At 44.4% G+C, this 23,691-nt stretch overlaps 2 protein-coding genes across 2 annotated transcripts in view; both read left to right on the top strand.

Annotated features, from left to right (window-relative positions):
* Positions 1-1,165: 1,165 nt before the first annotated feature.
* On the top strand, positions 1,166-13,831 carry OSER1 (oxidative stress responsive serine rich 1). The gene is made up of 4 exons (XM_049779337.1): positions 1,166-1,239; positions 5,160-5,276; positions 10,195-10,308; positions 13,027-13,831. Exons 2-4 carry the CDS (start codon positions 5,200-5,202, stop codon positions 13,694-13,696), a joined length of 861 nt encoding a protein of 286 aa, XP_049635294.1. The 5' UTR covers positions 1,166-1,239; positions 5,160-5,199; the 3' UTR covers positions 13,697-13,831.
* A 7,793-nt stretch (positions 13,832-21,624) lies between these two features.
* Positions 21,625-23,691, top strand: part of JPH2 (junctophilin 2) — a 69,206-nt gene continuing 67,139 nt past the window's right edge. The window contains exon 1 of the mRNA XM_049779195.1: positions 21,625-22,003. Coding sequence (XP_049635152.1) covers positions 21,625-22,003 — 379 coding nt within the window. The remainder of the gene's footprint in view (positions 22,004-23,691) is intronic.

The raw sequence follows: 23,691 nt of genomic DNA, 5'->3' as shown, positions 1-23,691 counted from the left end.
CAGGGAGGGGAAGAGAGGGAAGGGGACAGCTCTAGGTTCAAGCATTGTAGCAAGTCAGCCCCTGAAGAGGTTGACTGATGGTGGGATGGAGGATGAGGCCTTTTTCTTCCAGCTCGGAGCACGTGTCTGCCACCCTGTCTAGCCCACGGTTCTGAGGTGAAACGGCGGGTAAACAGCTCGCAGACAGTCAGGCTCGTGGAAATATTTGCTTTATTCAGAGGTCAAAACTGAAGTCCAAAGACTCAGCTTCAGTTCCAGCCAAAAAGCCCTGGCCTTCCACAGACCCTTGTTTTTATTCCCCAGAATCAGGTACCACCCAATGGTGGGATCAGATACCAACCAATGGTGGAAGCAGAATCAGGTACTACCCTAGGGTGGGGGCAGAATGCCAGGTCACACCCTAGGGTAGGGCACAATCACCAATCAGTTTAGGGTGAGTAACATAGTAATCCCCTAAAATATTTACATACACAACAAAGTATTATTATTATTATTATTATTATTAGTTTTGGGGTCACACCAGCGGTGCTCAGGGTTATTCCTGGCTCTGTGCTCAGGTATCACCCCTGGCAGGCTCGGGGGACCATATAGGATGCCGGGATTCGAACCACCGTCTGTGCTGGATCGGCTGCAGGCAAGGCAACGCCCTACCGCTGTGCTATCTCTCCGGTCAGGTTCAAACATTAATTTAGGAGTCTCGGGTCAAGAACTTAAAGAGAAGGCGCCAATGCCGCCGCCAGGATAGCTTTAACCCGCAACCTCTCTCGTCTCTTGGGGGAGGCCGCAGGTGAAGATCAAGCGCCAGGAGATGCCAGGAAGTGGAGCGTGTAGACAACTCACCTGACAGCTCGGAGGAAATTGACACGCCCCAAAGCTCTTCCCGAGCGAGCTAGCTCACCGTGCGGCGAGAAAAACAGGAAATGACGTCGCCGCACGTGCTCCGGGAAAGGGGCGGGTCCGCGGCTGGTCGGTGGAGGGGCGCGGCCTCCGCCCCACGCGCGCGCTTGCGCAGACGCCGCTGGCCGTGCTGCCGAGTCACTGGAGTGGGAGGAGCCTGGCACGGGGGCGGGGCGCGAGCCGGAGTGACGCAGGCGCAGTGCGACTCTGGAGGCGCGGACCGCCCCCGAGGCTGGTTTAGTTCCGGGTCAGCCGGGCGCCACCACGGTCGGGCCCGAGAGCGAGAGTCGGAGCGAACTGCCGGGACCGGATCCCACCCCCGAGCGCCCCCGCTGCGTGGAGGTGAGTGTCCGGACGCGACGGGGAGGAGCCGCGGCACCGCGTCTCGGCCTTAGGAGCCCCTGGTTTGTGTCCCCGGGAAGAGGGGCCGTCCCAGGGCGCTGACTGCTCGGGCCGGGCCGGGCCTGGGCCTCGGCCTCTGGGCGCCCCTTGGCCGCCGCGGCTTGGCCCGGCCCGAGCCCCGCGCTCGCAGCTCGCGTAGCCGCTTCCCGCCTTCCTGCCGCCCGCGCCCCGCTCCGCCCTCCTCGCCCGCCCGCCCGCCCGGCCTTCGCTTCCCCTTTTGGGCTCAACTCTCCGGCCGCCCTTTGCCCCTTTCCCGCCTTTCCCGCGCCCCGCTCTGGCCCGAGTCTCCTTCATGCTGGAGCCTGGAGATTGTGCCCGTCTTCTGGCGCCCCGACTTGCACGCACGACTCCAGCCCCCCGAACTCTTGCAACCCGGCAGTGGTCCCAGCACGGACCTGGGACGGAGAGGTAGGACAGGGCAGGTCCCATTCCGGGCTCCGCACAGCTAGCTAGCTTAGCTCCCGGTCTCCCAGGTGGATATCTGATGCCCCCTCGAATCCCGGGCTCGGCCACTTTTCCTACCGATCAGGGGATTAGGAAAAGAAGTGATCGCGCGCCACTTTTCCTGCCCCGAGGAATGGGAGTGAGAGGTGCAGGGCGTGGAGAAGAGGGGTGTGACCGTGTGTGATGTCCTGGGGGGCCTGATTTTTTTTCTCATTCGAAATTGGGCCTGATTTTTTTTCTCATTCGAATTGGGCGCTGTGGGACCCAGCAGTTTTGTTTTTTTTTTAAGTTCTCGCATCCTTCGCTTCCTAAAGAGTTTCTAAAATCTTGAACTTTTGTTATGCCACGCTTACGTGCGGGTTCTTTTATGGGTCATCCTTTTTTAAGATCTCTTTTCGGGGTCTTGGATATAGGCACCTCGGCTCGAGGCTTAAGGAATTCTTGGTTAAAACTGCCACACTAGTACAGCCGGTTGAGGGGCTTGTCTTGCTCGCGGCCAACTCGGGTTCGATCCTCGGCACCTTATGTGGTCCTTTGAGCCCCTCCGGGAATGGTTCCTGAACGCAAAGCCAGGAATGATATCTGAGCACCGCTGGGTATGGCCCCAAAACACAAAAAAACGGTAACACTGAAGAAAAAAAAAAAAGAGATCCTAACTACAACCACCAAACTTTAGCATGTGCCCGTTAAGTGGGCAAGCTGGGGGAGAGAGTAGAGGAGGGGTAGTTGGGGGCGTTGGTGGAGGGACATAGACACTGGTGTGGGTTGATTGTATGGGAACAATGCCTAAAACTCGATTCTAAATAACTTGCGAATTACAGTTCTTCAATAAAATAAAAACAGTAAAAACAAACAAACAAAACCCTGCAAGATCTAAATGAGATTATTATGTTGACAGTGAGAACTAGAGATTTGCCCCTTTTTTGTAATGGATAAACTTGGGAATTGTCGCCTTTTAGAAAAGTTGAGAAATCCGAGGTAAGGTTTGATTGGCCTGTGTGGGCTGACTTAAAACAATGTGGTGAGATGAATGTTTGATCTCTTTGTGGACTGGTTGAGTTTTAAGAAGTTCACATAGTGAATCAACTAAAGTCTTTCCCCCCAAATGTAGTATCAGTAAAGAGGGTACAACTCCCCGTGTCCTTAAGTGCCGCGTGGGTCTCTGGTGTTTATTGAAGTGTGTGTGTGGGGGTGGGGTTTGGACACGGTGCTTGGCCTTTTGTAATTACAGACATGTTCTGATTTGCTCTTAGTGCCTCAAACTCACCTTTGCTAAAGGTTACTAGTACTGAGAATGATGAAAATGATGGCTGTTTGAATATAGATTTGAGGGAACTTCATTTCTGAGCTTTTATTTTATTTCAGTCACTTTTTATTGCTAAATAATAGTTCTTTTGATATGTCGGCAGGAATACTGAATTTGCATTCACATCTTGAGTGGTCACCTGTAGTGCTCGCCCTTCTCTTTCGGTGCCCATAAGATAACTGAAGAAACAGAGCTTCATAAGCACAGTGTTGGGCAGGAAGGAAATTACAGCTCTTAGAGCAATGAGACTCTGTCAGACTCATCTGCTCTATGTCAGATTCACCAGCATCCATTCTAGGAATTTTGGAAATGTGTGGAAGATTGTCTGCCCATAGACTTCAGAAGTGTTGGTCTTGGTGCTCTGTGCACTGACGTGTAAAGTGGAGGAAAACAAGTCAAACTTTCAGATTTAGATTAGTCAAAAATTTAAATAATTTATTTACAGTGCATGATGGCAGCCTATTAGATACAATGGGGCCCAGAAATTGCCTTGGATCTTTGCTTACCCCTGTCCACCTACACATCTAGGGGAGTGTCAGACTCAAATTCAGAGGAATTAGAGAATTGATTGCATATCCTCAATTCTGTATTTTGTTTTGTTTTGTTTGTTTGTTTCTTGACCACACCCCGGTCAGCTGTGTGCAAGGCAAACAACTACCCCCTGTGCTAGTTCCAGTCTTCTTGAGTACTGTCGTAATCAGCCAAATATATGAGGAGAATATAATTAAAATTTCTTGAGTTTAGAAGCTTAGGTGAAAGTTCTCTGAACTCTTTTGAGACTGGTTTAATGAGAACAAGAGGTCTTCCCAGAATACCTTCTCTTCTTTTCAGAAGGTATTCTGAGATCCTTTCATTAATAAGTGAAATGGGCTTGGCTAAATGGGTCCTCCAGCCCCTGGGTTTGCGGTCACATTATAGCAAACATTGTGACCCCCCGACCCTTGGTCTCATAATAACATCAAACCCACCCTTGAGAAATGAGCAGATAGGGAATCAGCCTCCTCCCTCTGAGAGTGCCAAGGGTTCAGGGATGGGGAAGGGTGGGGAGTGGATTTGGGAGACAGCAAGTTATAAAGAAATAAAATGAGCCCTTGAGTCAAAAGCTCCACCTACTATTTTTGTTTCACATTTATCCTGATTTCTTGTAATATGTTCATTGATACTGGTAATATTTTTTTGTTTTTGTTTTTAACTTTAAGATTTGGTGTTAAGTGTTTTTTGTTTTTGTTTTTGTTTTTGTTTTTTTTTTATCATCCTGAGTGAAAATAAGTAGTTAGGAAAGTTAGCTGAGGAACCTTTAATGACAGACTTCTGTGCTTTTTTAATTGCTTTGGTTGGTCCTCTTTTCCTTCTTTCCCATTTTTATTTTTAAATATAAAAATATGGGTAGAAGAAATTGGAGAAAGATTTTAGTTTAGGTGGTTAAATGGAGATCATTTAAAGGCATAACTATGAAACATTGGCATACCCTGCTATGCTAAGACTTTTCTCCTGACTGTTCTCAGGCATTACTTATGGTGGGGTTGGGGTGACCATACAAGATCCGGGGGTTGAATTCAGGTGGGTGAATGCAAGGAAAGTGCCCTCCCACTGTATTATCACTCTAGTCCCTGTATTTTTCTTTATTTCTTATCACTAATCTATTTGTTTATATTACTATTTTGACTAGCAAATATAGTTCTTTTTTTTTTAAGTTTATTTTCTTGTTGAAAAGTATTCAAATCTTGAAAATACAAGCAAATAATTATATCAGTCTCCATGACAAAATGTGAAATAATAAGTAGTCACTGAAACATAAAATATACCTTCTTGGACTTGAAATTTGAGTCAGGAGTTCTTTAGGGAAATATATCGTAGGTCATGCAGCTATACCTTGAATTCTTAGGGTTAGACTAGTAGCATTTTAAAGTGTTAGTATATATGTTAAGCTTCTCTCTTTCTGATGTAAAGATCTTTTTAATTTTTGTGTAGTTTTCTAGACCTCTACTAGGAGTGAGTCCTTTTCCCTTTCTGATAAAAAATAATAGTTAAATGGATTTGAGGCTTTAACGAAAGATTTACTCTTGAATTAATCTGTTTTCGCTTTTTTCATTTTATTTTTATTTTTCAGTATTAACGGGAACATCCAGAGTAGTGTAAAAACTTTCACAATGAAATCTGAAGCCAAGGATGGAGAGGAGGAGAGTCTCCAAACTGCTTTCAAGAAATTAAGAGTGGATGCATCAGGGTAATTATTATATTCTCTGGGAATTGTTTACTAGATTTAAATAACCTTTATTGTTGGAGGGCTTTTTCTCTCCCAGAATTTATTCTTAGATTAATTGCTAATAGTATCATATTCTACAAGGCGTTGTACTTAATTAAAAAAATGCTGCTGTTGAATTTTGAAAAATAGCAACATGTCTGTAGTCCAGGCAAGGTTGTATGCTTTTGTTTTCCTAAACTTTGTGTGGGACTTCCACCCTTCTTTTTAAATCAGATAATATCAAGCAGAGTTCATCAGTGATTCCCCAAACATCTTAGGGAATCTGTTTTTTTACTAAAAGTCAATTGGCTATAGAGATCCATGCAGGCATTGTCAATTTCCTAGGCTCTGATTGCTGAGCCTATCACTATGGAAACCTCTTCATTAGGGTTCTGTCACTGAGATCAATAATCTTGGACCCTATGGCCAAACTAATTAGAACACCTGCAGACCAGCTGCTATCTGAATGTTAATATTTCACTCTTTGCAAAATGTTAAGTGCAAGATTTTTATCCTTATTCTTGCCCTAGCGCAGAAGAAATCTCAGTTTAAGGGCAGATGATAGGATTATTATTTTTGATTCTGATACCTTTTGGTAGTCCTTGGGGGTCGCTCTGGCATTACTTGGGGACCATGCAATGTTGGGAATCTGAAACTTGAGTCTCCTATATGCAAAGCATGTGCCCTAGTGCATTGAGCTTTCTCAGGCCCCACATTTTTTTTTTCTTTTTTCTTTTCTTCTTCTTCTTTTTTTGTTTTTTTGTTTTTTTGGGTCACACCCGGCAGCGCTCAGGGGCCACTCCTGGCTCTACGCTCAGAAATCGCTCCTGGCAGGCTCAGGGTACCATATGGGATGCCTGTCCTTCTGCATGGAAGGTAAACACCTTACCTCTATGCCATCTCTCCGGCCCCTATTTTATTTCTTTCTTTCTTTATTCTTTATGAAAGGCCATACCTGGTGTTGCTTAGGGGCTTTTCATGATTCGGCTCAGGAGTAACCTTTGCTGTGCTGGGAATAAAACCAAAGTCAAGTGTCTTTTGTACAATCCTTTGGGCCTGGAAGAATATTTATGTCCATAAATAGAAAAGTAACTCTGGAGATTCAGAGTAAAATATGTCACTAGTAATAAAATTTAAAACATTTATAGCTCTGGGGCTAGAATGATAACAGTGGTAGGGCGTTTGCCTTGCATGCCAACTGAATGGACCCCAGTTCGATTCATGGCATCACATGTGGTCCCCCAAGCCTGCCAGGAGCGATTTCTGAGCACAGAGCCAGGAGTAACCCCAGAGCACCGCCGGGTGTGACCCCAAAACAAAACAAAACAAAATAATAATTTATAGCTCACTAATCTTAGGCCACTGGGCTAGGCACCCGATATACATTATTTAAGATTCACTACCAGTTTGGAAGATAGATAAACTTTGTTCCAAATTTCATATGAACTACTTGGCTACATTTCAGATTAGTTAAGAATGGTAGGGAAAAAAAGGTATGTTCATAATTTTATTTTGATTTTGGGCCACATTATGTGTACTGGGTACTGCTCATAGCATAGAGGTTGAGGATTGCTAGTGGTGCTTAAGGGACCATGAGGTACTGGGGATTGAATCTAGATCTCTGCATGTAAGGCATATGTTTTGTTTTGTTTTTTGGCTACACATGGTGTGATCAGGGTTTGCTCCTGGCAAAAACAAACAAAACAAAAAAAGGGCCACAGAGATTGCATAGTGGTAGGGCTTTTGCCTTGCAAGCGGCCAAGGTGGTTCGAATCCTGGCCTGTCAGGAGTGGTTTCTGAGCAAGAGAGCCAGGAGTAACCCCATAGCACCCCAAAATAAAAACAAAAAAAAATGCTCCTGGAAGTCTTGGGGGACCATATGGGATGCTTGGGGATTTAGCCTAGGTCAGCCATATGCAAGGCAAGTGCCCTATCCTCCATGATATCACTCTAGTCCAATATGTTTTGGTTTTTGCTCTTTTTTTTTTTTTTTTTTTTTTTTGGTTTTTGGTTTTTGGGTCCTACCCAGCAGTACTCAGGTGTTACTTCTGGCTCTATGCTCAGAAATTGCTCCTGGCAGGCTTGGGGAATGATATGGGATGCCGGGATTCGAACCACCATCCTTCTGCATGCAAGGCAAACACCGTGCCTCCATGCTATCTCTCAGCCCTTGGTTTTTGCCATTGAGTCAGAATTTGAACCTAGAAAATTTCTAAAAGCCAAGCTTCAACTTTTTCTTTATTTGATACCTTGAGGACAGCATTAAGAAATGCATACATCCTGGCATATTATAAAAATGAAATTGTGTTTTTAGCTGTCTGGTTATTGCTAGTACTATTTTTGACATACCATATAAAAAGATCAATTCTTATAGCAATAATAGGTGCTCACATTAAATTTCCATGGTACTTCAAATAAGTATCTTTCAACTCCCAAAGGTTTTTCCAATATAGTTAGTTCTCTTATCTATTGGGCCACTGAGGCTTGCAGTGAAGTCTTCTTCCCATTAAAACTGATTGTATTTTATGATATTTTGGGAAATGAAAGGCAAGCCAAGAAACTGTTTCAGATTATGGTCACAGTATTTCTGTTTAGAGATAATTCTTAAAAATTAGGAAGTTCTAGAATTTCATATAAGTCCTTCAGTGAACAGTTTCTTATATACATACTTTTTATTTTGTTTTTTGAAGTTGATTCTTTAAAACTAAGCTATTTTGGGACAAGAAGTAATTATGGTAGGTCTTGGGATTGATTTCCTAGTAATTTACGGCCTCCTAAGTCTAGCCTGGTGGCTTGTAGACACTGTCACAGTCTTTAGTGGAGCATGTTCAGCCCTACATGCTGGGCCAAACACTACCAGGCCTGACTTGGTCCCTGAGCAATGCTGGAAGTAGCCCTTATACAAAACTTAAGTGCTTTCAGTAGCTCTAAAATTTAGTTGGAATATTTTTAAAATTTCCAAAATATCTGGATGCTAAATGGTCAGATATATTGATAGCATGTGTTTTACTTTAAATACAATTATGGAAAAACAAAGAGTTTTGGAGAACATTTGAGAAAAATCTATGGAATAGGATTGGAGTGGGTGAGTCACTACCATGACTAAGCAGAATACTCCAGTGGTCTATATTTCTAGATGTTTCATATTGTTGCTGACTTAGAACTGGGACATCTGAAATACTGACTCATAAACTAACCAAGCTGTGCCAGGAATTTAGTGTGATCCTGTTGAACAGGTTTTGGTTCCTTATGGTATTTATCTTATGTATTTGTTTTTCTGACGGTAAAGTAATACATGATGATATAAGAACTTACAAAAGTTAAGACAACTTACTATGAACACTATTAACATTACACATCCATTTGTAACACATTTTATTTTTCCCATAGTTGAGATCATAACTGATTATAGCTGAATATTTATACTGCTGTATATTATTAACATTTTCTCGGGTCCTTAAATTTTTTTGTAGGGCCAGAGAGAAAGCTCAATGAGCTAATAAGCACTTGTTTTTACATAGAGAAGAGCAAAGGTTGATCCACAGCACTTGGCCCTAAGCCCTATAGGGAAAGACCTTTCAGTATAGAACCAGGAGTAGCCCCTTGAGCACTCCCTGGTCCAAAACAGTATTTTAAGTGATGTTTCAGTGAACATCAAATAGTAGTTTTTCTTGCTTTAAAGGATTTTTTATTTAACACACACATATGTATCATAGGAGAGTGTAAATGTGTGTGTGTGCATGTGCACTGAAAAAGATTTTGAATTATTTAATGTTAATACTGTTAATCACTTCTTTTTACCACTCTTTAAATTATTTTTACCTTCTTTGGCAAGAACTCATATTATGTGTATAATTTTAAACTGTAAAGATTTACCTTGATTATTTTTCAAGTTTATTGTAATTTTTTTCCTAAAAGTTATATATTTGAAAGTGCATACATTTTCTTTTTTTTTTTTCTTTTTTTTATTTTGGGGCCATACCCGATGATACTCAGGGGTTACTTCTGGCTATGCACTTAGAAATTGCTTCTTACTTGGGGGACTATATGGGACGCCAGGGATCAAACCGAGGTTTGTCCTGGGTCAGCTGTGTGCAAGGCAAATGCCATACCACTGTACCATTTCTCAGCCCCACATTTTCTAATTACTTCAAGTTTCATAAAGTTTTTGCTTCTAAACTGGTTTGCCCACATAAAAAGAGTGGTTAATTTCAGTAGCATTCTTTTTGGACATAATGCCTGATCTGAACTACATAAACAACCTGAAAGGATATAAATATTCTGCTACTGGTTATATTTAAGAATCATTCTTTGAATTAAAATTTTGTAACCATGGACTCTAGGGATCCTTCAAAGTATTACTTTTAAAGTAAATTTTGCACTGTTAACTAAGTATTTTTTTTTTTTTTTTTTTGGTTTTTGGGCCACACCCATTTGACGCTCAGGGGTTACTCCTGGCTATGAGCTCAGAAATCGCCCCTGGCTTGGGGAGCCATATGGGACACCGGGGGATCGAACCGCGGTCCATCCTCTTGCAAGGCAGACACCTAACCTGTAGCGCCACTAAGTATTTTTTAAAAAATTCAATTAGAGTGAATGGTAGCAGTTATATTTCAGTTGGTGAAGGCAATAAGATCTCTTTTGGAGTCTGGAGAGATAGTACAGAGAATAGGGAGGCATTTTTCTTGTACCTGACCAACCCAGGTTCAATGCCTGGCATCCCGTAGGGTCTCCCCTCAATACTGGTAGGAGTGATTCCTGAATGCAGAGTCAGGAGTAACCCCTGAGCATTGCCAGGCATCGCCCTAAAACAAACAAACAAATAAACAACTATAAAAAGCCCCAACCCCAACTCCTTTTCACAGTTTTCTCTAGCAGTGAATTTTATTCTTGTCTTCAGATCCAGAGCAGCTCTGTCTGTTGGAGAAGGAACAGGAGTCAGAGTGTCAGGCAGAACAGCAGCAGATGATACCAAACCTAAAACCACGTGTGCTTCTAAGGACAGTTGGCATGGGTAAGAGATGCTTGCTGCAGTTGACTTTCATCCTATCTAAAGTACGATGAATGTGTAAGTAGAATGTGTTAGAAAGAGAGCCCAAGAGGCCAGAGAGACAGCACGGGGGCAGGGTGTTTGCCTTGCACGCAGCTGATTCAGCATGGACAGTGGTTTGAATCCTGGCATCGCATATGGTCCCCGAGTTTTCTGGAGTGATTTCTGAGCACAGAGCCAGGAGTAGCCCCTGAGCACCACTGGGTGTGACCTCCATACCAAAAATAAAAAAAAGAGAGCCCAAGACCCAGTGATTAGAGACGTTTATTCTTTGTCATTGTGAATGTTTTAAAATTTGTTATGTATAACCTGCTACCAAGTCACTTTTTAAAGAAATGTTTTATGTTTGAGAATGGGTCTTTAATCATTCTTGTGTGACTTTAATCATTCTATCTGTGTCCCTAAAAATTAAGCCCTTATATATGCTACTTAAATCTTTTTTCCAAAGAATTCTTTGTCAGCTTGTTCTTGTTAATTGAGAGTATGTTGAAAAGAGGGAATAAATTTACCTATTTATCCCTTTAGTTTTATTTTTTGCCTTATTGTTCATATAAGTCTAGGTTTGTACCAGTTTAGCATTTTTCACCATGTAAATTGTGACTGTGACATGTATGTAACATATGAAATCCTTCATAAGGGCTTTTGTCCTAAAATTTGCTTTGTCTAGAATTGATGTAACTAACACACTTATCTTTTAGTTAGTAATTGTTTTGATTTGGGGCTATACTTGGCAGTGCTCAGGGGCTACTTATGACTCTGCTTGGGAGTTGTTCCTGGTAGTGCTCAAAGCCTCTTGCATGTAGATCATGTGTTCCTGCCTGTTGAGTTCTGTTTACTCTGACCTGCTTTGCATGGTTAGGTCCGGTATTGGTTCTGTCACTTCTTTTAATTTTACAAATGAGATTTTATTTAGCCTAATTTGTTACTAGTGTTTAGCTTGTTCTATTTCATGGTTCTTTGCCTTACTATTCCTACATTTCATACCTACTGTATAGCAGGGGTCTCAAACTCAATTTACCTGGGGGCCGCAGGAGGCAAAGTCGGGGTGATCCTTGAGTGCAAAGTCAGTAGTAAGCCTTGAACATTGGGGGTGTGACCCAAACAACTAAAACAAAACAAAACAAAAAAAGATTCCTCTAGGGCAGGGCCACAAAATGTCGTACAGAGGGCTGCAAACGGCCTGTAGGCCCCAAGTTTGAGACCCCTGGTATAGGGGTACTTTGTTTCTTCAGAGTATTTTATTTTAGAGGTTTGTTTAACAAAGACTATTATTACTTAAAAAGACCTCTTTAAGATTAGATTCTTTTCCTAAATGTAGTTTGCACTGATATATCTGAAAATTTCTGTTGCATTCTCAGTCTTTTGGGATGGGGTTGGATTTTGGGGCCACACCTTGTGGTGCTCAGGAATCACTCCTGATGGTGCTTAGGATTATACTGGGATTGGCTCAGTGCCAGGCAAGCCAGGTTAAGACCTCTCTATTATTTCTCTGACCCCTCCATTTTTGAAAGATAGGCCTGAGTTTGGGGCCAAAAATAGTTATTCAGTACAATAGCAAATGGTGTTGATTTTGGAGATACTAGATCTCCTTGGCAGGATCCAAGCTTCTTGTGCCTGATATCTGCCATCTTGGCTAGTGGAGATAGTCTTAGATGAGTTGGTTAATGAAAGTGGATGAAGAGGTGGGCATAATGCCCAAGTCTGTTTTCATTTTTTCCCCAAACCAACCACCTAGATTCCAGCATACCTTTCTTTTCTCCAGAGAGCACAGTAGTTGCCAATAGCAGGGCCCCCATATGAAATGGATGAATATGTACCCTGGATGGTGAGATACACATGTACTGGCCAAAGGAGAAAGATGGGCTATAGAGGTGCCCCATCTCCAAGGCTCACAGTTTTAGCCTAAAGGATCTGTGTTCATGCCCTTGGTTGGACTAATTTGAGTGGGCCAGACTTGACTAGCAGACTATATCTGGTAGCATAGTAATTGTTTCCTTAACTGTTAGTACTCTATTTATCCTACCCATGTAGTCTAATTTTATATGCTAAGGGTTTTCTGTTTGTTTTGGGACCACACTGTCAGTATTCAGGGCTTACTTCTTGCTCTGCAAGAATTATTTTTTTGTTTTTTTTTTTTCCCCTAGATTTGCTCAGCAACTTTGTAGTTGTTATTGTCTTAAAAGTTCTTTTTTAAAAAAAAACAATTATACAATTTTATCTATATAGTATGCTTAGTAATTCCCAAATTCTGAAAAGCTCAATCTAAATTTATTACTTATTGACGGTGATAGAAAATCTTAACTTTACTGTTCTGTATAGTAATCATGGCAGAGTGGCCATTTGCACTGTTAGCTTTACTGTGGTACTGAAGCTGCTGTGTTTGGGAGTAAATTGATAATATATATTTAAGGTGTCTATGCTTTCCCCAGAGCCAGTTTCCCCAAGTATTTGGCTCATGTAATTCAGTTAAAAATACTTTCATGTATTTCTATAGCTGGTTAATAAGGAGATACTGATAGTTTTTGAGATACAGACATAGGCAGCTTGGAAATGGAAGTAAGCACAGTCTGTTTAGGGGAGACTTAAGACATAAGCTCATAAACCTAAAGGAGGTAAGCTTATTTTAAATCTGCTTAAGAGAGCCCTGAACCCTCATGTTTCCTTGTCCATTTTTTCTCTTAGGTCTACAAGGAAGTCTTCTCGAGGAGTGGTGAGGACCCAGCGTCGACGGCGCTCTAAGTCTCCTGTCCTCCATCCTCCAAAGTTCATACATTGCAGTGCAATAGCTTCTTCCAGCAGCCAGCTCAAACACAAAAGCCAGACTGATTCTGCTGATGGCATTTCCACTCCTAAAGAATTCAGTGCTGGAGAAGGCTCCACTTCTCTTGATGTAGGCCACCCAGGGGCAGTCGTGGAGCCGCTGAGACCTTCAGCTCCAAGGCTCCCTTCAGAGAGTAAGAAGGAAGACTCTTCTGATGCTACCAAGCTCTCCCGAACAAGTCTCCAAGCCAGTGATCTCTCTGACTTTCAATCTGTTTCCAGGCTAAACCAGGGCAAACCATGTGCATGCATAGGCAAGGAGTGCCAGTGTAAGAGGTGGCATGATATGGAAGTGTATTCCTTTTCAGGCCTGCAAAATGTCTCTCCTTTGGCCCCCGAACGAAGATCTGCGCTTGAGGACTACTCACAGTCGCTCCACACCAGAACTCTGTCTGGCTCACCCCGCTCCTGTTCTGAGCAAGCGCGAGTGTATGTGGATGATGTGACCATTGAGGACTTGTCAGGCTACATGGAATATTACTTGTATATTCCTAAGAAAATGTCCCACATGGCAGAAATGATGTACACCTGATAGCAAGATGCCAATCAGTATGCTTTAAACCAATGAAGGGTTGTCAGAGGTGAAGTGAATGGCAGACCTTGCAGCCACTTGGTGTGAGAAGACATCTCCTGCTCACTGTGCTTGCAATAAAAACTTTTCTTGGCATCTCAGTTAATATTCATTTTTTAAAACTTTTCTCTGAATTCTTAGATACCCAACAAGGCAAGCAGAGTAAAGAGAAATTTCTCTCATTTAGAAATGTTCCAGGGGGATGAAGAAGTCAGAACGACTTGACTTGGTAGCACTGGGTATTTGGTTAAAACACAGTCAAAAATCTTTGTAAAACAGTTCATTTTAAAGATCTGTTTACGATTTGGTGACCAAAAAAAAAAAAAATGAAATGTGGTTTTGTAACTGAACTAAACATTTGTCATGCTGTAGTTGCCAGCGCAGAATATTAGAAGTTATATGACTGACTTAAACCAGCTCTGATTTAATGCCACATTATTGTGTCTTCCAAGGTTTCTTATGTCATTCATTGTTAAGCCAGAGATCTAAGGTTTAGACTCCATATGAATAAACTAGCTGGCCTGCCTGTATTGTTTGAGAGAATCATTAATCGTTACAGAGTAAATTGTTGGTGCTGTTCACCCTGTGGCCTGTTAGCTGCAATTCCTGGGGAGAGAAAGTGGGTGGATGGTTTGAATGGGAGGAGGGCTCAGTGTTTAGAACAGAGGTCTCAAACTCGCAGCCCATGGGCTGCAAACGGCCCTCCGTACAACATTTTGTGGCCCTGCCCTAGAGGAATCTTCTTTTGTTTTGTTTTAGTTGTTTGGGTCACACCCCCCAATGTTCAAGGCTTACTGCTGACTTTGCACTCAAGGATCACCCCGACTTTGCCTCCCGTGGCCCGCAGGTAAATTGAGTTTGAGACCCCTGGTAGAACAAGTGTGCTGCTTTCCCACCCGACCACCTACATATAGCTGGCATGTTTCAGATAGCTCATTTCCTCAATAAATCCAGAAGGGAACAGTGTATGTGCTGAGTCCTGTGTTGCTGGCCAACCATCCTACAATTTTCTCAGAAAACTAAAAAAATAAAACACATCTGTTTCATCTGTTGAATGAATCCCTGTCTTTTTCAGGTTCCTAGAAAGTGAATTCTGCACAAACTGTATAACAGTTAAATTCAGGACATTGTAGGCATATTCACCAAATTTAGTGAAAGTTTATTTGGCTTTTTTAACATAATATCATTAGAAAGTTTGTTGCACTTATATTTAGATTACTGGTAAAAGTTTAAGTCTTTGAATAGATTCCACAAGCTATAAGGTTGATTTGATTTTGATTATGTGGGTACCATTCCTGATAAAGCTGGAGTACCTAGAATTGAACCCAGGACGTAGTACACAGAATGTAGGTACTCTCTTCTGAGCCACATGTCCCAGTCCTGGAGGGGAGGGGGGAATGTGACTCTGGCAGGAGCTTTGGAGCTTCATAAATAGGTGGTTTGTTGTTGGGAGAGATGGGGAGGCTATTTCTAGGAAAACCCCTCTTGACTAAGTAATGAAATGTCCCTAGTTATGACTTGAGTATGCATGAATTTAGCAACATTAAAAACTAATTGGAGGGAGATTGAGAGCAAAAATGCTTTGCCTGCCTATCATCCCAGCATTAGGAAGGAATGCTTGGTTTTAAAAATATTTTTATTATAGTTAAGGTAATATAGTTACAATAGTAGACGTGTATATAGTTTTACTTGATTGGCCATATCCTGCAGTATTCAAGCTATTTCTAGCTCTGCTCAGTAGTAATACCCCAGCCCCCAGCCCCAGGGGTACTCAGAGTTCCTTCTGCAGTTTCTGGGATTGAACTGCATGCAAAGTAAGCACCTTACCTCCTGTATTATCCTGGCCCAGAAATGAAATTTTCTTTGATCCATTACCATGTGCATTCATCTATTGACCCTCCCAGTATTTACTAAGCACCTCCACACAGAGCCCACCATCCACTAGCTGGGTGGAGGAGATTGTTGTTTTATTTGTTGTGTTTTTTGTGCTAAGGTAATGGTTGTTTTGTTTTTGTCTCCACACCTGGCATGCTCAGGGATTACTTCTGGGTCTGCACTTATGACTCACTCCTGGAGCCCCTCAGGGAACTAATTAGGATGCTAGGGATCAAACCCGGATTGACTGCATGTAAGGCAAGGATCTTACCTGCTGTACTATTGCTCCGGCTCCTTTAAGGTAACATTTGAACAGACCTGAGAAAAGTGAGGCAGTGAACTGTGGCTATTTGGGGGAAGAGCCTTCCATGCCTAAGGGACATGTGGACATCAATGCAACTTGAAATATCTACAATATGAAAGCCTTGTAGATCTTTTTAAAGGCTGATACATATGTGAAATAAGGGGCATGTTGAAGGGAAGAAAGACAGGTGAGCAGATGTTCCTTTAAAAGTGAGCCCTGCCTCTTACGTGTGGGTCTGGCACAGGGAGACTGAGTAGAAGGCGGTCGTATTCAATCAGGCCAGGGTGACTGACTTGGACACTCAGAAGTCCAGGAGAGAATATGTATTCTGGAGTTATTTTGAAAGTAGTACTAAAATTTGTTGATCGATATAGAATCTAAGAGAAAGTCTGGAATTAAGGATACGTCCACAGATTTTGGTTTGGGGCCCACTTACAGCAGTGTTCAGTGCTCTGGCTGTGCACCTGGAAGGACTTGGGGTACTGGGGATTGAATACATCTGTGCATTCTAGTCCCATGAGAGGTTCCTTCCTTCCTTCCTTCCTTCCTTCCTTCCTTCCTTCCTTCCTTCCTTCCTTCCTTCCTTCCTTCCTTCCTTCCTTCCTTCCTTCCTTCCTTCCTTCCTTCCTTCCTTCCTTCCTTCCTTCCTTCCTTCCTTCCTTCCTTCCTTCCTTCCTTCCTTCCTTCCTTTTTTTGTTGCTTTTTGTTTTATTTGGGGTCACGCCCAGCAATGTTCCTCTTTCTGCACTAAGGAATCACTCCTGTCTGTGCTGCTGGACCACATGGGATGCCAGGGATCAAAACCAGGTTGGCTGTATACAAGTCCTACCCACTGTACTGTCTCAGACTTTTTTTTTTTTTTTTTGGTTTTTGGACCCAGGTATGCGCTCAGAAACCCCTCCTGGCTAGGGGGATCACACGGGATGCTGGTGATTTAACCAGGTCAGTCCTGGATCTGCCGTGTGCATGGCAAACGTTCTACCACTGTGCTATCGCTCTGCCCTCTCCCCACATCAGGTTTTTTAAAAGATAATCAGGATTCACTGAAGCAAAAGAGTAAGGGGAAATTATGGTTTCCTTTTTGCATTCATCAGGACACTGAGCTATGAGGTAGAGATGTGTGGGTGGCTAGCACTATGAAGATCAGGGGAGAGGGGGTCAGGATGGAGATAGTAAATGTAGCAGCAGGGTGTGAATGCTATAGAGCGTTTACCTTGCATGCAGCCAACCCAGGATGAATGGTGGATCGAATCCCAGCATCCCATATGGTCCCCCGTGCCTGCCAGGAGCAGTTTCTGCGCACAGATCTAAGAGTAACCCCTGAGTGCCACTCCTGGATGTGGCCCCCCCCAAAAAATTAATTAAAGAAAAGTCCCCCACAGAGGTGGGTGCAGATAAAGAATTGATCAGAAGACAGCTGGGGATATTCCCAAGATCGAGGAATGAGGAGGAACCCAGTTTAAGTGAGACAGAAACAACTAGAATAAAGCCAAGTCCAGCGGTCAGGTCCCTCTAGAATAGACAGGAAAGGCCAGATCCTGCAGGTTCTGGAGGTACCAAGATGTGCCTAGGCGCAGGCACTTTTGCAGTTTTGGGGGACGAAGATATTTCAAATAGTTAAGTGTAGGAGCCAGCACTAGGACTTGTCTGGAACAGGCTGGCTGAGTTTCCAATAGATTTTCAGTTGCCTTTCTTATGGAGACATTTCTAAGAAGGAAATAGGAACAGCAAGTGAGTCCCCTTGTTCCTTCCAACTCCACAAAAGAACAGGAACATGGAGCAAGACAAGGGGGAGAAGAAAAAAAGACGAAACCCCCCATTCCAGTCCCTCAGGAGAAGCTGTGGTCATGCACAAATATCCACAAGAGGTCGCCCTTTCCTTGATTTAATGAAGGTTTGTAAAACCAGGAGAGGTAGGAGATGGTTCTCAAACTCATCTGTCATGGAAAGCCAGAACCAAGCCTGCAAAGTGTGTATTCAACCTTCTAAGAAATCAAAGGGCCCTTCTATAAATAATATATCTTATCAATTAGAAAAGAAGAACAGCAGCCTGGGTTTTGATAACTTGCCCTGCCTATATGAGATCTGGGTTTGATTTCAAACACTGCTAAAAAATAATCTAAAACCATAGAATAATGGTGAATAGTGGAATGCTGGGGAAAAGAAAGATAATTTTTAGTGTCAAGACCCTTTTATCAATGGGGTCCTTCTTTTCACCTCGTGCTTTTTCCTTTATTTTGGGGCCAACAAGGCTGTGCTCAGGGAAGACTACATATGTGCAGTGATGGGATTTTAATCAGGATCCGCTCCAGCCCTGGTGATTCTATTACACATGTCAGTTTGAAAAGCAGCAACTCTCATGAGAGTGATACAAACAATAGCTCACAATCATTTTTTTTTTTTTTTTTTTGGTTTTTGGGCCACACCCGGTGAGGCTCAGGGGTTACTCCAGGCTATGCGCTCAGAAGTCCCTCCTGGCTTGGGGGACCATATGGGACGCCGGGGGATCGAACCGCGGTCCGGTCCGTCCAAGGCTAGCGCAGGCAAGTCAGGCACCTTACCTCTAGCGCCACCGCCCGGCCCTGCTCACAATCATTTTGTGCTCAGAGTGTGATTACCCTTTTTTATAGTAATGAGCTCATCCAACTCTCATTCAGCCATGAATGTAGAAGTTTCTTCCTTAATGCTAATTATCCTGGGGCCAGAGCTATAGTACAACAGGTAGGGTGTTTGCTTGCACAAATCTACCTGGGTTCGATCCTCGGCATCTGACAATGTCCCCTGAGCACCACCGAGAATAATTGCTGAGTGTAAAACCAGGATTAACAAACAACAATGACAACAAAAACCCCACTAATAATCCTTTGAGATGGGTGCTTTTGGGTTTGGGGCAAAACCTGGTGGAGCTTGAGGGCTACTTATTGTTGTTTGTTTATATTTTGGGGTCACTCCCAGTGTTGCTCAGGGATTACTTCTGGCTCTGCACACAGTAATTACTCTTGGCCAACTCGGGAGCATAAGAAATGCCAGAGATCAGAGACTGGAGATTGAACCTGGATTGGCCATATGCAAGGCAAGTGCCCTTCATGTTGTACTATGTCTCTGGCCCTTGAAGATTTCTTCTGACTTTACCAGAGGATGCTAGGGAAGAGATATTGTGTGCTGCTCCAGGCCTTACAACTGTCTTCTGGTCCTGAGACAGGTACTTCCACAGATGAGGAATGAACAATTGGTCTAAGTATTTCCTCTTAGACCTGACAGGCCAAGCTACTTCCATACCTGACACAGCCCATGATAAGTAAATGCTAGTCAGAAGCTTTCCTAATTTAAAGGCATGCCTTGGGCCTTCACCGGAGATGAGTTAGATTTGTGTGAGGCTCTGACAATCTAACCCAATGTAGAAGCAGGAAGAAGCTCTGGAACATGGCCAACTTGGGAAGTTCTGGCAACATTCTGTCCTGTCCTTTAGGCAGGGAACCATGCAGGGAGCTGCTGAAATAATGGTGATGGCTTCTACACAGCAGGACAGCCTACATGATCACTCAGCATGTAGTGCAAAAGGCACTTCAAGCTCCAATGGCTTCCATTGAGAGTAGCGTGGAAGAAATAATTTTCAGAGCCGTTGCTGGGAAGTAACAGGAGCTCATTTCCCCAGCTGCACCGAGGTATCCTTCACAGCCAACAGGGCAATCAGGCTATCCACAACACAGCAAGCGGCAGTCAGCCCCGAGGTACAACCAATGCTGTACCTCATTACTACTGAGGGTAAATCAGAAGGGGCTTTGGAGCTTTGGAGTGGTGTCCTGGAGGAGTGTCCCATGCAGGACACAAGTTCTAATGCCTGAGACTGAGCTGGTGTGACACTTCCGGTCTCCATCCCAAATAAGAACAAAACTTTCGCACACTTAGTTTCTGAGTCATTTGGGATTTGGAGTCAGATTTAAGGTTTAAGTCAGATGACATTTTGAAGTTCTCGGGCTTTCTCTTTTTTAAGGGGGAGGTTGGGGCCATACCCAGCAATGCTCAGGAGTTAGACCTGACTCTGAACTCAGGAATCATTCCTGACAGTTCTCAGATGATCGATCATATGGGATGCTGGAGATCAAACTCAGGTTGGCTGCATGCAAGGCAAATATCTTACCCACTATATTATAGCTCAGGCCTGAGTCTTGCTCTGCCTCCAGTCCCAATACTCACACAGATACATACATCTCACTCCCTCCCAGCTCTAATATATACACATACACATATATATATATACTTCTCCCCCCCCCCCCAGACCCAGCACTCACACAGATACACACCCCACTTCCTCCCAGTCCTAACACACACACACACACACACACACACACACACACACACAAATATATGCATGCGTCCTCTTGGCCTTGCCTCTCTCCTGATTGCTCTAACCTGTTAATACCTGCTCAGTTGAGATTTCCCTAGTTCTGGCCACACCTTCATGTCCTGAGATTTATCTGTTCATCTCTGTGGAGTTTGGGGGGGACCTGAGTGCTAGGAGGCCCCATGACTCTTCTCTCCTGAGGCTGCCCCAGGAGCAGACCTTGCGGGCTCCGAGGACATTAGTGCAAAAGAGCTGGAAAAAAGGGATCTAAAACATAGTCACACTTCCGGAGGATTTCTGAGACCCTGTGTCCCTTCTGCTTGCAGGAGAGGGGAATGGAGGGAGCCAGTCTCCTCCTAGCTAGTCTAGGAGCTGGTTTCTTCCCAGGCTTTTCAGGGGACCCAGGCTGGAGGGGTTTGGACAAGCGCAGTCCTGCTCCTGGACTCTGTCTCCAGTACTCACCTCTCTTCCCTTTGCAAACCCAGGAGTTCCTTTCTCCTGAGGTCACCAGATTCTTCCTGAGGACTGGCAGTGTGTACTGCCACCGCAGGTCCCCTGCAGGGCAGGGAAGGCATAGGGAAGCTGGGACCCCTTCACAGTCGGCTGTCCCTGCTCTCTTTACCCTCAACCCTTTGCTGGCTCTCTTGCCCCGCTCTCTGCACACACCTCCCCACATCACACCCCAGACTCAGGAGCCTTGAGGGCTATTCAGAAAGCCAGGGATGACCCCAGCTGCTCACACTTGGTGCTCAGCTGCCTTCCCAGCCCTCCTGGCCCAGTTTGAAACACCCCTCCCGCCTGCAGGGAGGCTGGGCCGTGGGGTTATTTTGGGAGCAGCTTCTGAGATCCAATGGCCTTGTTAGGGCAATGCTGACCTTTCCGTCCCAGAGGAGGGCAGGACTGAGAGGGGGCGGGGCAGCCCCGCACACCCACGGAGTGGAGCCCAGGGGGCCAGGCAGGCTGCAGGAATCCAGTCTCAGTGGAGGGGCCTCTCCGAGGGAGACTCTCCCCTCTTTTGACATGGACTGGGGTCCCCCACCACATCCTTTTCCTGGTACTTCTTAAAGGGACCCTCATCTTTGTCTCTGACTTCATGGCAGCCAGGAGTCTGCAGCTCTGTGAGGACATGGATGTCCTTCTCGCTGCCTTCCTGGGGCTGCCTGCTCGAAGGCCTCTGTGGCATGGCACTGACCAGTGGGCCCCATGCTGATTTGGCTCCTGAGTTCTTCCCACCTCCGGCCCCCCTCCTGCAGCCCCCTCCCTGAAGCACCCTGGTGAGTCTGGGGGCCCAGCCCTGAGTGTGCTCCGACTGTCCCTGGCACCCGCCAGCACCCACACCCCAAGCTGGAGGCTCGTGAGGATGAGATGAGTGGGGGCCGCTTTGACTTTGATGATGGGGGAGCATACTGTGGGGGCTGGGAGGCCGGCAAGGCCCACGGGCACGGACTGTGCACTGGCCCCAAGGGCCAGGGTGAATACTCAGGCTCCTGGAACTTTGGCTTTGAAGTAGCCGGTGTCTACACCTGGCCGAGCGGGAACACCTTCGAGGGACACTGGAGCCAGGGCAAACGGCATGGGCTGGGCATAGAGACCAAGGGGCGCTGGCTCTACAAGGGTGAGTGGACTCACGGCTTCAAAGGACGCTATGGGACCCGGCAGAGCAGCAGCAGCGGTGCCAAGTATGAGGGCACTTGGAACAATGGTCTGCAGGACGGCTATGGCACGGAGACTTACGCTGATGGAGGTGAGCCCTGACGGGCAGCAGAGCTGGACAGGGGTGGGAGGACACTGGGAGGCAAGGGGCCACCAGAGGAATGGTAGAACAGGTTACCAGGCAAGTGATTCTGCCTTAATCAGCTTCCATGTTCTTGTTAGTTAATGTTGGGGCTCTAATGGGGGATAATTGTAAGGATTGGCAGGAGTGCTTGGCTTATAAATACACTTTTAGTATGACTTAACTGCTATGGTTGGAATGTTTGGTATGCAAACAGTCTTTAAATATGCTCTTGCATGTGATCTTGGAAATTTGGGGTTCTTATCTCAACTTTGCCCATGACATTTATTTCAAACAATGGATCAGGAAGTGATCATTCATTATTCTATCCAACACTTTTTCTCCTTTTGCCTGCTCCTCTACCCATACATGCTTTCTTCTACATATCCATGAATCTAGACACTGTAGAATCATCCTACATGCCTTATCTCCAAGTGCAGGTGAATGAATCTGAAGCAGGGTTACACATGGAATAATCTGGACCGACCTAAGGACGAAACACATGTAGTCTGGCAGTCTTCTATTTCATATTTTCACCAAGTTGCCTGCCCAAACTGCCATTTTTATTGAGTACAAGAGACCACCTCTGGGTGGGGCAGTAAGAGCAGATAGTCCAGGCTAGCCTGAGTTAGTTCCACCCAGGTTTATAAGTAAGTCAATCTCTGTTTTGGAGTAAGTCCAAGTTGTAAACAAACATACAAAGAAACCAAGGATGACTTTTGTTTTAGGTAAAATTAGGTGTAACCTAACAATACACTATGCACCTATTCTTCCAGTCCATCATTTACTCACCCACCCACCTAATTCATCCAACCATCCATTCATTCATTTTCCTTTCCATTCATCCACCATCCATCATCCCATCCATCCATCCATCCATCCATCCATCCATCCATCCATCCATCCATCCATCCATCCATCCATCCATTTATTGTCCCATCCATCCATCCATCCATATATCCATATATTCTTTGTTCAGTGCATATTTCTGTGGTACCTCCTATTTGTAAAAAGGATTAGATATAAAGAGGAATAAGATAAAACCACGATCATGTAGGACAGTGATGATTCCAAGTGTGTGCAGAATTTTGTGACTGATAAGTGCATTATCTGAGGGAGGAGGTTGGGAATGCTTTCAAGGTTCAACATCAGCACTGGTTAGATGGATATAGGTGGAGATGGAGGTCAGGCACATAAACTGCATGAAGCCAACCCTGATGTGATCCCTGGAACTACAAGCTCCCCTGAGCATTTCTGGGTGGGACCTTGCAGCTGGGAGTAGCCCCCAAGCATTGCTGCTGTGGCCCAGCCCTCCAACCCCAGAGAAGAGGTGAAATCTGAGCTGGATCTTCATGGCTATGGTGAGGATCGAAGTGGGGGGGAAGGGAGATAGAACTGTAAAATGGTTCTAAAAATTGAGAGGACTCATTAGGTTTAGGAGGGAATGTTCTGTGGTCTATCAATTCTGGCAAGTAGACAGCCTTCACTAATATGTAACAATGTGCAGCCTTAATCAACACATTGGTTTCTCTCCCTCAAAAGTGGGGTTTTATAATATTAGTGCTTGTTCAAAATTTGCTTGTTGGACAGAGAGCATCTGCATTATCTACCCATTGGTTAGAAATGCAAACCCAGTGTCCCCACCAGATCTTTCAAAT

The sequence above is a fragment of the Suncus etruscus genome, chromosome 9, assembly GCF_024139225.1.
Source record: "Suncus etruscus isolate mSunEtr1 chromosome 9, mSunEtr1.pri.cur, whole genome shotgun sequence".
NCBI lineage: Eukaryota > Metazoa > Chordata > Mammalia > Eulipotyphla > Soricidae > Suncus > Suncus etruscus.
The sequence above is the reverse complement of the archived record's forward strand: the minus strand, read 5'-3'. Positions and strand labels throughout refer to the sequence as shown.